General features: G+C 37.6%; 1 protein-coding gene across 1 annotated transcript in view; it reads left to right on the top strand.

The window, feature by feature from the left end:
• The window catches only part of EYS (eyes shut homolog), a 728,533-nt gene that overhangs the window by 358,035 nt on the left and 357,536 nt on the right, over positions 1-12,962 (top strand). The window contains exon 21 of the mRNA XM_035543068.2: positions 669-915. Within this exon, the coding sequence (XP_035398961.2) occupies positions 669-915 (247 nt within the window). The remainder of the gene's footprint in view (positions 1-668; positions 916-12,962) is intronic.

The raw sequence follows: 12,962 nt of genomic DNA, 5'->3' as shown, positions 1-12,962 counted from the left end.
CCCTTTATTACAGACCACTGATTATGAACATTCTTAATTTATTAGTAGGAAGGATATTTCAGACTTCTCATGAATTGTTAGTCTTGATAAAAATAAAGAGTGAATGCCAGCTCCAATTTGAGGCTGCCGCTGCACATTTCTAAAAGTAACATGCAAACCTAATGTGTTGAGATGGTGCTATGTGAAGATTTGTTAACAATAGGCAACAAATAATTAACTATGGTGTACGAAAAGAAAGTAGAAATTTAACTTGACAATCAGAGCAATCTGTAGGTTTTCAGACAGCTAAGTCCTCTGTATGGTTTTCTGTATAACTACATACAAACTTATTATCTAGAGGTTTTGCCATAATATGAAAATGATTATTTTACTTAATGACAATACTGTCTTTGATACTTTGCAACTACAAATTAGTGGGGAAATTATTGATAAATTGTAATACTAAGTGGGAATCAAAATATCATTTAGTTGAAATTAAAAAAAATACAACTATACTTTTATATTACTTGATCAATATTTTCCAGATTATTAGATTTTCTTTTGAAAATGTGGATAGTTTAATATAAGAAAACAACATTTTAGAATAAATAGAAAACAATAATTTGAACTAACATGACTATGAAATGCAAATTGCCTTCAAAAATGGCTTTTTAAAAATTTGCTTTCAGGGACGAAGCTGTGAGCTTAATTACAATGATTGCCTTATACAATCCTGCTCCACTGGGTTTCTTTGCGTTGATGGAATAAACAATATCACCTGTTTACCTACTATCCCCCAAAGCAAGAAAACTGAAATGGCTGAAGTGTTTCCTACTGAGATTTTAGATAATGACCGTCCAACAGCCCTAGCTGTGTCTGTGGAACTTTCGTCTAAACATGTTACCCCTGATTTTCATGCAGAAGAGATGTCCCAAGGTAAGAAGAATAAACTTCTGAGTCATATATTTATCAAACTTCTTTCCTTACTAGTGCTTTCTCAATGGTTGGAATATTTGAAGTGTATTCATTTTCATCTTCGTGTTGTTTTCCACTTCTATATTACCTTCTGTTCTTGTAATTTAATCCACCATCCTTTCATAATTACATGTTTAAACATAATTGGAAAATTAATCTTTTCTGTCAAGAATATTTTTCCCCAGCATCTTTCACATCCAGCAAGGAAAACTGCACTTAGCTTGGTTTTCAGTTTGCTTTGCAAGAGTGTAAAATCTCATGTGTGTCATACCGTGTTCAGCTCTGTCTGTCCCTAATGACAATCTGTCCTTTTTCCATTCAAAGCAATTTGCCTTACTCCTTGGGGACTTTGGTTTTCCATTCCAAGTTCACATCTTTTCTGAGTGCTTCCTCTTCTGTGCATCCAGATGTTTTTCACTAGAAATGTCTGAAACTAGTCTCTCAACACATCTGCCATTCTGACTGGTTTTAGTGATTTTTGGGGGGAACCCCAAAAATTCTTTGTATTCTTTCTTTTTAAATATCTCAGGGCTACAGTAATAGAAGTGCAACAGGTTATTTTGAAGTTTGTATCTTCATTGTCACCTGTTCATTTAACTAAAGCTAGTATTATACATATAGCATGTGTGTAAGACTGTCTTTACAGTTAGATTCAGAATTTTTGCCTAACTAGTCTTTCAGAGTATTTACTTGTTTAATAAATCAGCCAAGACCTGTTTTTATTTGGGCGAGTTTTAATAAACATTTGATTTGTGTACAGACTAGTATTTTAGGAATATACCTACAGTGTGGGTTTTTTTGTTTGTTTTTGGTGTGTTTTTTTCTTGGTTGGTTGTCTTCTTAATAGGTAATATTCCTTCTTGATGTAGGTAATGAGACTGAAAGAAATGCAGTTATTAATGCAGTTACATCTGTACCTCTTCCAAAATACCATGTCAGCTAGTTTGCTGATGTTCTCAATGGATAAGATATGTAATTCATTCGTTTTATATTGATTCACAGCAGCAGTTGGATTTAGAAAATTTAATACCTCTGTTCTGAGCACTGCCATTTGTTCTGGTGCTGGCCCTCATACAGAATATGAATAATGGGAAGATTTGCATTTACTCAGCTCTTGAGGTCACTAAAACCACTTCTATGCTTGTATTAAAAATATGATTTTATATGCCTTTATTAAAAATATGATCTTCTATGCTTTTATTAAAAATGTGGGTTTTTTTTTCTGTGCTTTTATTAAAAATATGATTTAAAGAGTTGTATTTGCTATATAATATCTTGGTAAGACTGAATAATGTTTTGGTGGTCATGTAATTTGCTGCAGACTCAGTCCAGAGCCAGAGTTGCTCCTTTTTTTTTCTTTCCTTAACATTTTTATCATTAAAGGTCTTAAAAAGGCATATATTTTCAGCAGAGGGATACTTCTGACCACTAATTTGGCAAAAGAGGGCCCCCCCCCCAAGAGGGCCAATGGGATCCTGGCATGCATTAAAAGGAGCGTGGCCAGCAGGTCAAGGGAGGTGATCCTCCCCCTCTACTCTGCCCTGGTCAGGCCTCACCTGGAGTAGTGTCCAGTTCTGGGCTCCCTGGTACAAAAAAGACAGGGAACTCCTGGAAAGAGTCCAGGGGAGGGCCACAAAGATGATACGGGGCCTGGAACATCTTCCCTATGAGGAAAGTCTGAGAGACCTGGGTCTGTTCAGCCTGGAGAAGAGAAGACTGAGAGGGGATCTTATCAATGTGTATAAATACCTGAGGTGTGGGAGACAGAGGGATTTGGCCAACCTCTTCTCAGTGGTTTGTGGGGATAGGACAAAGGGCAATGGCCACAAGATAGAGCACAGGAAGTTCTGCACCAGCATGCGAAAGAACTTCTTCATGGCGAGGGTGACAGAGCACTGGAACAGGCTGCCTAGGGAGGTTGTGGAGTCTCCCTCTCTGGAGATATTCAAGGCACATCTGGACGCCTACCTGGGCAGCTTGCTCTAAGGAGCCTGTTTTGGCAGGGGGGTTGGACCCGATGATCTTTCGAGGTCCCTTCCAACCCCTTCGGTTCTGTGATTCTGTGATTATGTGAAAACTGAGCTATCGGCTAGGAGGACTCACTGCCACTGGAGAGTCTTCAAGTGTTTAGGATAGCAACCTCAGAAGATGTTCCTTCACACGTTCTTAGTTCTGTTGTTTAGGTCTCAGTAAAAATGAAGACTGGTATTGCAGTAGTACATGGCTACTGATACTTCCACAGATTAAAGATCAGTACTTCCTTCCCAGCATAATTATGATACAATCTCATTTATCTGTAGTTAATAGCACTTTCTGTTTTCCCTGCACAAGCCTCATCATTAGAGCAGCACCAGACTGTTGTTTTATCTGCCGTAGACGTGAGTTCAGTAATTAGGAGCATACCAGGGGCTGAAATAGAATTAGAGAGTCATTGCTCTCCCATGGTTTACAGTTTACAACTGCTTCTGTAAATGCAGCTTCAGTTCTCTCTAGGTTGCCTCAAAAGGGTCCTGAAGAACTGTCAGAAGTCTTTGCAGGTTCAGAAGAGCAGTGGAGATTACCAAGTCCTTCAAAAATTTTCGATTCCCCTACTAAGATATTTATTTATAAACACATACCTCTTCTTATTTCATTGGTTATTCATGAAACTCAAATGCAAACATCTCTTCCTAGTGAATATCTGCTATTACTTTTTCATCCATCAACCAGAGACTTGCAAACATTAAACCACAGTCTGCTGATTCTTTAAGTGAATTAAGCCAGATATGTGCAACATGTTCCATGACTAGAATAAAACCCTCTGATGTATTCCCAGACCAAGTTCTGCACAGCAAACAGTCTCCATTTTATGAGACATTTTGGATGAACTCAGCAATATTAAACAGCTGCTATGCACTTGTGGAAGCTACTGTTACTACTTCTGGGTATTCATTTTCTTCATCTAGCAAAATAGCATAATCAGTGGAGTTCACAGAACTGTCATCCTTGCATCCCACTACAGAAAATACACACACCAATAGAACTGTCTATGCTGTCTTTGTATTCACAAGAATCACATACTCGTTTTCCATATTCCAATTCATAGTCTATTTTTCTTTCCCAGACCATCTCTTTAGAATCAACATTTTCAGCACTTACGTCCTTTAAAAAGATAAACATCAACTTGACAAAAAGATTAACTACTATCAAGCAGCTGACTACAGAGGAAATCTAACAATTACTGAGGTCAAAACTCTATGATCCAGTTATGGAGATCTGTTCCTTGTTAAGTCTTTCTTAGAGGCACAGCCGAGTAGTGTATTTCAAGAACTAATTTTAACCCGCATAATAAATAGTAGTTCTGAGTTCAAAACAAATCTAATGATAAAATCAGGAGATTCTAAAAATATTTTCAAAAACAAACTAGCAAGTGCTCTTGATTTGTATCTTCTGATTGTAGAAGCTTTATTTATAGACTTACTTGCTGAATACTCTGAAAAGTTCTCATTACTGAAATCTTGTACGAATGAGTTATCTTGCTCAGTTTTACCTGCACAAACCCAATCTGCAAACATAACTTTGTAAAATGTTGGTGACAAAGCATTTATCTTCTCACGCTAGTTATCCTGCTTTCAGTTCTCCCTTACAAGATGTTAGCAACACTGCTGGAACACATGGGCTGAGCAGACACTGCTGCTTTACATGCTAAGGAACTTCTCGTGAACATTAAAACTCCTTTACCCAGACTTCACCGCAGTGGGTTCCACTTCTGGTCTTTATCAGCTGATGTTATCTCCTCAGTTTCTCATTTCTGTTCAGACAACTTTTTGAGGTGGTGGGATGTTTTTAACAAAGATAAAAGCGTCCGTCAGGGTTGCCGGATGCTTGAAAGGGATTTATTTTAATCAGACAGCAGCTTGTTCAATGGATATCACACCTGCTACTGTACCTGGCACAGATGGTTGTTCTTCATTCTCTGCCATATACACTGCTAGATCAATATAGAATCAGGCTGGAGGCTGCTGTAATGCTGGCAGGCAATCAGCAACTAAACAGTTTCGCTTCACTACAGTAAACTTTTCAGAATTTGGGGTGTAATTTTCATTAGACTTGCATATAAATTCAGTAGGTATCTCTCTGGTTACAGTATATGAGTATTATTATTAACATAGAGGAAAAAACTTTTTTTTTTCAAAGAATCTATTTTTTTTTAATATGATGTAATTAAATTGCGACATCTGATTCCAAAAGGGGAGACAGATGATGGCTATGTTTTTTGAAGATGGATAGTACTTTTGTAAGAACATTACAACTCATTCAGAAAGAACAGGAATTAAAAGAACAAACAAAGTCTTGTGAATCCTAGAATTAAATATTAGGGAATATTGATTGGTTTTGACTATGTTTTATATTGTACTTCTATAAAACTACATGCTACAAAACAAATACATGCCAATGGGAAGTTTTTGACTTCTCATTTCTTTAATTTCAGTATTTGCTTTCTGGTTTATTTAGGGAGAAAAAATGGTTTGTATCATTGATTTCAATCCCGTCAAAAAATTAAAAAGAATTCTTGATTATGAATGTATAAAGAGGTGCCAAAAGAACAGTTCTTTTCCCTGTGAGTGCTTCCCTGGGCAGATTTAATTCTCAGTGTGCATACATAAGTAAACATCAAATTCTTTTTTTTTCCCCTTTCTTGTATGATACCCTCAGAGTGAAGTAATTTGTATGGATTAAGCCATACACTTCCCAGTTGTTTCTTTCAATTTCTCTGACTTCTTTGGCACCAAGTGAACTCTTCAGGGCCCATATTAATACTACTTATTTGCTTGTATGACGTCAAGGCACATAAAAGTTGCCAGGATCATAAAATTGCATACCTTGAGTTGACCATCCACTTCCTCTTTGAAAAACATCAGGAGGCCCAAATACACCAAAAATTACAGAAACATGCTTTCCTTTCACCTTGCCTGTAACAGCAAGAGATATTTTTCTTCTAGACCTTCCTCTTACAATGACTGCATGAGAAAGCAGAAAGGGGCTTTAGAGGTCACTTCCCAAGTGGAATACTGCTTGGGAATTACAGGAGGCTGGTATCACTTGCCATAATTCCAGTATCCACGTGTTCGAAAGACACAAACACAGATAAGTTCTGAGGTATGTAGAAGTGGTCCTTAAAAGGCAGTATCTTTCATCTTATTTTGCATGGCTGGATCTGCCCCCACCCCCCCCCCCCGCCTTTTTTTTTTTTTTTTTTTCCTCCAGTGGAAGTAGCAGATAAGGAAAAAAAAAAAAAACTATTATGAAGCCAATGTAAAATACTCATGGATGAAGAAGATCCTTGTTAATACCTTACTGGGGTATCCCTGGTAGAAGAAATGTTTTAAGCTGTTAAACCTGCTGTACACTTCTGTGCTTACTAGACTTCAGGTATTTATTAATAAGCCCATATTACTAAAACTTGGGGAATAAAAGACTGATGATTCACCATAACTTGCATTCTGGTGAAGATGGGTACTAAGTACTTTTTATGTTTTAGTATTGTCATTCTCATCTGACAGTGATTTCATACATCACAGCAAGTTCTAAGAGAGCTTAAAGTAGCAGGGGCCTCTAGAAAAGGGCTGTGAGATTTGTGATCTGTTTGGCAGAAAACATATCCTTTGCTCTGATCTCCAGGTATGCATTTAAACTACCAGACCATTGCTTGTGGAAAATAATGCTTTGAAAAAAAAAATTTGTTCTGAGAATAATCTGTGTTCATAGGGAAAACAACAACAACAACAAACTCTTACGGGCTTCAAGGAAATGATCAAAGTTCTTTATCACAGAGAAGTTTCTGTTAACACTCTTCAAAGTTCTGTATGCATGCTTAATATCCCTGTGCAAAATATGACCACATTCATACTGATGTGAATACTGTCTTGATCACAACTGTACTAGCAGGAAAGCTTCCATCTGAGTTTTGAAAGCTCTTCAACACAAAAATATTCAAAGAAGTTTTCTTCACGGGTTGTTTCCATAGGTGTGGCTTGAACACTCAGACCCCATGAAGAAAAGATGTCAGTCTTGGAATCTTTGCAGTTGTGGAATCCTATGCAGTTACTGTAGTTCACTATACAATGCTGCTGTTAATGCAGACACCAGGGAACTGACCACATTTCCAGAGCAGCTGACCCAGTCCATCTAATCCAGCATATATCTTCCCTTGAGCAACAGTTCTCATACCGTAAGTTTAGGGGGAAAAAAAAAATGAAGCAGTGTTTTGGAAGCTAGACTACATATCCCACTGTTTAACCCTCAAATTATGCAATAAATTACAGGAGTCACAAGAAATATGTTACCCATTTATACAGTGTCTTTTTGTAGGACTAATGGAGGCTTCTGGTTATTTGCTCTTCACAATATAAAATTTATAGGAATCATTTTAGATTCTAAGTCTGTTTCTTGCATAAGAACAATTCAGTACTGCAGAAGAATTCAACTTATTTAACATCAAGATCGTCCAAAGCTATTACAGGGCCTACACCTTGAGCTCTAAAGCAATGTAGTTTTCCATGATTCTCCTGTGTTCAAAAGTGATTGATCTATATATTTATTTAGCAGCCAAGTATGGTTATGACCATAGCACTCTTGTGAAATTATTCTTTTCTTACATGGACGGAATAACATCTACGTGCTTGCTAGAATAGCCCTCTCAACATTTCTACCTGTAAACATTGACATCAAATGCTTTCTATCACAAATGGCAGTTACATGTATGAATCCTTGAGACCTCATTTTCACATAAACATGCTATATCTCCTTGACATGCAGAATGTGCTAGACCTTTTCCAGAAATCTTAAGTCCAAAGATAATACACATGGAAAAGTATGTATCTGTACACCCAGATATCTCCATGTATTGTGTTATACAAAGGCTTAAAATATATATCCGCAGATACACATTCACAAAAATATTTTAGGCCTTTGTATAATGCAATACAATATCAGTAGATGGCAAAACACTTCAAAAAGTTGACCAGTACTATTATTACTACTTCAAAGCTGACAAAAAATGAAACACAATGAAATAATAATAATAAAATACTAAAAATACTGAGTAGTCTGTCAGTGACAGAACTGAAAACTCAGTTGTGATCTCTTAGCCCTGGCTGAGTATTCCAACAAATGTGTACTGTTATGCTGTTCTAACAGAGACGAGAATCCTTAATTGTCCTTGTCTACAGTGTACTCATTCGACAGTCCATCTTTTAGACTTTGGGATTCATTTCAGCAAACAGTTCTTAAATACTTACTACTAGTTGGTATAAATGGCATCTTTCAGAGTAGGGTTATTCATCAGTATTCGTATGTGACACAGACCGAAAGGAGAATTGTCAACTGATGTCCAAGTGAGGCTGAAATGGTCACCACAGAACAAAATTTGTACATATATTTGTATATAACAAAGCTTATGTGACTTGAAAATTCGATGGTGGCAAGGTACACCTGATTTTAATTGGAAGATACACTTTGTTACACACTATATAAAACACACTATTTCCTAGTCAAAGACACTAAATGAAAGCCATTACTCTCTATACTACACAGAGACTACATAAGGAACCGTGTTATGTGACATTACGTCAAAGAAAACCTCTCGTTGAGTCACAAGGGTCAGAGTGGACCCTTTGCTTTCTAAACTCTTTGAGTGGAAGAGGTAAGGAGCCTTGGTGCGGCTGAATCTGCTCCTAGTCCCAGGGTTGGTCAGCAGTTTATGACTAAAGGGTCATATGCATTATGTGAATCCTTAATGCTGCTTATCTTAGATTATAAGGCGTGGTCACAAAGCACCATTACAGCACGCTGGCATGCTGTCACTCCCACAATCCCCTTACTGACTACCTGTGGTGACAAGGCTCCTCGCACTGCACAAGTTGCCTGGGCCATCCCTGCCCACGGGGAGGTCCTGGTGTGCCACCCGCAGCCGTGTCAGGAGAGCCCAAAGGGCTCTCAGGCTGCTCTCTATTTATGGGGTAAGGTGAACGACCTATGGGCATATTTGCATACCGATGTTAGTTTCTCCCAGATTTGGCTTGAGTTGCACTTTCTTCCAAATCTGGCCAGCACTGGGGTTGGGAGTGGGGTGTGGGGGTGCCCTGCTCAAACAGCCCTTGGCTGTGTGTCCTCTGTCTCCTCTGGATCCAGGATACAGCTGGCACGGCCGGGCGTACCCATCACGGCTGCCCGCAATGGTTAGCTGCTTAGGCCCCATGCTCTGCTTAACCAGGGGGTGAGGGGGAGTACACTGTCACAGTATAAAGCTACATATGCAAGTTATATATATATTGTGTAAACATATACCCTATTGTAAATAAAGTATAAAATATTCTCAAAAATACACTGAGACATGTCTGTACACATACACATTCTGTACCCCTGATATAGACAGATATATTCTGTATTACCCATATGAACTGGTTGTAGTTTAGTCACATTAAAAATTATTTTGTTCCTTTTGAAAATACTGGCTTTTACCTCACATCATTGAATAGTTCATTCTCAGATCAGTAATTCTTAATATTCATCTCACTAATGTGCTATATCTGTAAAGTAAGCAATGCTTCTGTTCTCTAAACATTGTGTAGCTATTAAAAACAAGTAAACTTCCAATATTTGTCAATGTCATACTTTAAAATCTGTTAGGCTGTCATAACTTAAGTCATAACTTTAGGTATTGAATCATACATAATATTAAAAATGTTGACGCTATATCTGAAGAGCATACAGCTGGTGTTGATCAGGTGATGGGATATTTGAGCCTTCATAGAAAGTGAGGTTAAAGAACGTCTACTACTGTAATAATTTAGTTTCTGACTATGTAGAAATCCTTCACGTTTTCATTCATTTTATTATGTACTCTGAATAAGATGAAAATAAGCTCAATTAAGCCAGTCTGTTAAGTTAGGTCACCTCACTTTCATTTCAGAAATATTTTACCTCAATTTTTTCACTTTTTATACTCTGTCATCAACAGACGTGAATATAAAACTTAGAGAAACGTAGCAGAATCATGCAGACATCAGGTAACATTTTTGCTAATGATCTTTAAAACTACCATGAGAAACTAATTCATATGATAGTGTTATCTGATAGTAAAGTATACTGACTATTTTCCTTGAAAATTAACAGGCAGGCTTTTCAAGGAGATCATATTTATTTATGGATACATCTATAGTGGAAGTCTTTTTGCTGAAGACAGTGACTCACAGCAGTACAAAATACTTTGTACAAATGACAAAATAAATTTTTCAATCATGACTCTGTATATCTCCCAAACATGTAATTAGGTTTAGTTTAAAAATAAAAATAAAAATGATGGTGGTAATTTGGATAGGATATTGTTGTCCTAACAACAACAAAAGATAGTTATAAATGCCAGAGTTTTACCTATGATGGATGAAATTTCCCTTATAGGTTGACCAAGCCTGACAACTATGTTTTGCCTTTTAATTGTCAAAAAATGTTGCAGTAATATTTAAAAATTGTCTTGACTTTCTATTGTCCTTCTACATAGAGGTTCCTTTTTGCCTGTTATTCCTAGGACTATGTTAGTTTGCAGAGGAGAACATTGTGATATTGGGAAAAAAACTCTTGGCATACATGCCAATGACAGCAGATTTCGAGTGCCAGGAATACAGAAGCCACCTTGAGAACCGTGTCAATGATAGTCAGCAGCTCCTGTCACTCAGAGTTTCAAAGTCAGTGGGATCTACGAGCAGATCTATGGCCTGGGACTGATAGACTGGTTTGTTTTTCACAGTAACTCACAATTCTGTGGTAAGGTTCCTGCTGTACTTATGTAGGTTCAGGTTGCAGATTTTTGGACCAACAGCTATAAAGCATTTGTGCTAACATTCATGAGCACAGTCAAGAATATAGGCAAGAGTGCTATTCTGATATCTTAAAATTTCACTTGCGCTGTGAGTTCTGAGAGCCTAAAAAGACTATGTTTAATTTTCTTTACTGAACAGCAAATAAAAGATATGAGGAGTTGCATGCAGCTGGCGTTTTGCATATAAATTTTAGAGCAGTTAGTATAATTACTGAATTTCCTTATGCTTTGCTTTTAGCCCATATGTTGAATATATTCAAAATAAGTCATAATAATCAATTTCTGTAGTTTAAAATGATATCAAAAGTTTTAGAGTGAAGAGACCCTGAGAACTTCTCTAAGTCTACTAAGTAAGTTTAGTAAGAATTTCTCTCATTATTTGAACAACCTATTAGTTTGTGTAATATGAGGTGCATCCTAAATGCTGAGGTTGCCCTTCAAAGATACTGTTACACGCCCTGGAGATAAGCAGGCCTTAGGGATGATTTGGCAGCATTCAGGAAGTAGAAACAGTGCCAATTCCTGCAGCTTAGTGGCAGGAGTAAAGCTGTTAAAAACAAGGAGTTCTGGTAACAGCCACTGGGACCTGAACCAAAGAGGGGACCACAATAGGAGGGATGCACTGTTGGATTCGTGTACAAGGTCTGTAATTATGTGCTGATAAACATTGCTCAAACATAGGTACCTGCATTTAACTTCTATTGCGTAATGATTTGAAAATAAGTATTACATTTACCCTTCCTCTAAGGCTGGAGGATAGAAAACATCAAGGGTAGATGATGTATGATTTTTCTTGCAAATAATAATAACTCTGAGCAAACTTGACCTGTATTTAAGTAATGAGAATTCTCAGATTTTATCTTGCTAAGAAAAGATAATCAATAGGTAAGGGAAAATAATTTTCTTGAACTGGTGTATCTCAGAAACATTATCCGTTGATTGAGATCTGTACCTAACGTGGACATTGCACTGAGACAGAGGAAGCGTTGGCCAAACATTATGCATAAGTCTCAGATTTGTTTTAAAATCACATCATATCTCCGTAGAAGTAAAGAGGGTGGCATTATTTTGAAAATAAATAAAGAAAAAAATACTCTAAATTTCTGTGGTACATGCTTTCAAGTGAAGAAGTTGTGTGTTGGGGAGGGCGGACAAGGAAGAAATAGGTGAGCTAGAAGAGTGGGGGACCATGTAGGTTCAGGAGAGGATAAGCTGAAGTGTGTGCACTGTGAGGTAGCAGTGTATCAGCATCAGGCAGGAGAACTGGTCAGGAATGTGAGAGCATTCAGGATGACAAGTTTAGGAATGAGCCCTGAAATAGCACAGCAGGTTATTGGCCGTGAGGAAAACTAGAGTGTCTACTCTTCCCAAATTCCCCTCAGTTTCAGTAGAAATGTTAATTCTAAAAGCCTCCACCATTATCCTGCTGGAAGCAAGATGCAGTACCTCTCATGAATAAAGTGGTAGTCCTCCTAGGGAGGTTGGGTCACATAGGCTCACTATTTTATGCTTTCAGTGTATCTAATTTTAACAGGTTTGTAGAGTTGTGAGCAAGGGTGGGTTATGCACCTCAGACCTCTGACCAGGGGGTTCGTCTTGTTTCAAGTAGCCAGTAAATCTTTATGTGCAATTATGGGAAACGTAAAATGACTTCATAAGCCAATCCTATTTTTTCCTCTGATGTCACATGGGTCACTTTGTCATAAAGACTGAACTGATTACTCAATACTCTTGAGATGATTATGCCTGATTAACAGTATGTTGCTCTGTGGCTTGACTTGGCCTGGCCAGCAATTTGTCGTGCATAACTATTATTTATTTTCTTCTTAAAATAAAAGATGATGCAACGTGTTTTTCCCTATTAGTGAGTACACAGTATGGAGCTGGACCAAATTCTCTCTAGCGTGTGTTGTCTCAGATCTGCCTCAGAGGTGCTTCGACTACCTCCGTGTGCCTCCTTCCTAGCATTGACAGGGCATGTGTAACTACACAGTTGGTAATGAACCCCAGTTGTTAGGTGAAGATGTAACAGGGTAGGTGAAAAGGTGTTGGAATGATTCCTTTTCTGCATACCTGACTAGGTCAAGAATATACCAGAGGAAAAATATTTCACCCTTATCGGATGGAATTTACTGCTCCACAACTAAAG

Source organism: Cygnus atratus, chromosome 3 (assembly GCF_013377495.2).
Source record: "Cygnus atratus isolate AKBS03 ecotype Queensland, Australia chromosome 3, CAtr_DNAZoo_HiC_assembly, whole genome shotgun sequence".
Taxonomy (NCBI): domain Eukaryota; kingdom Metazoa; phylum Chordata; class Aves; order Anseriformes; family Anatidae; genus Cygnus; species Cygnus atratus.
The sequence above is the reverse complement of the archived record's forward strand: the minus strand, read 5'-3'. Positions and strand labels throughout refer to the sequence as shown.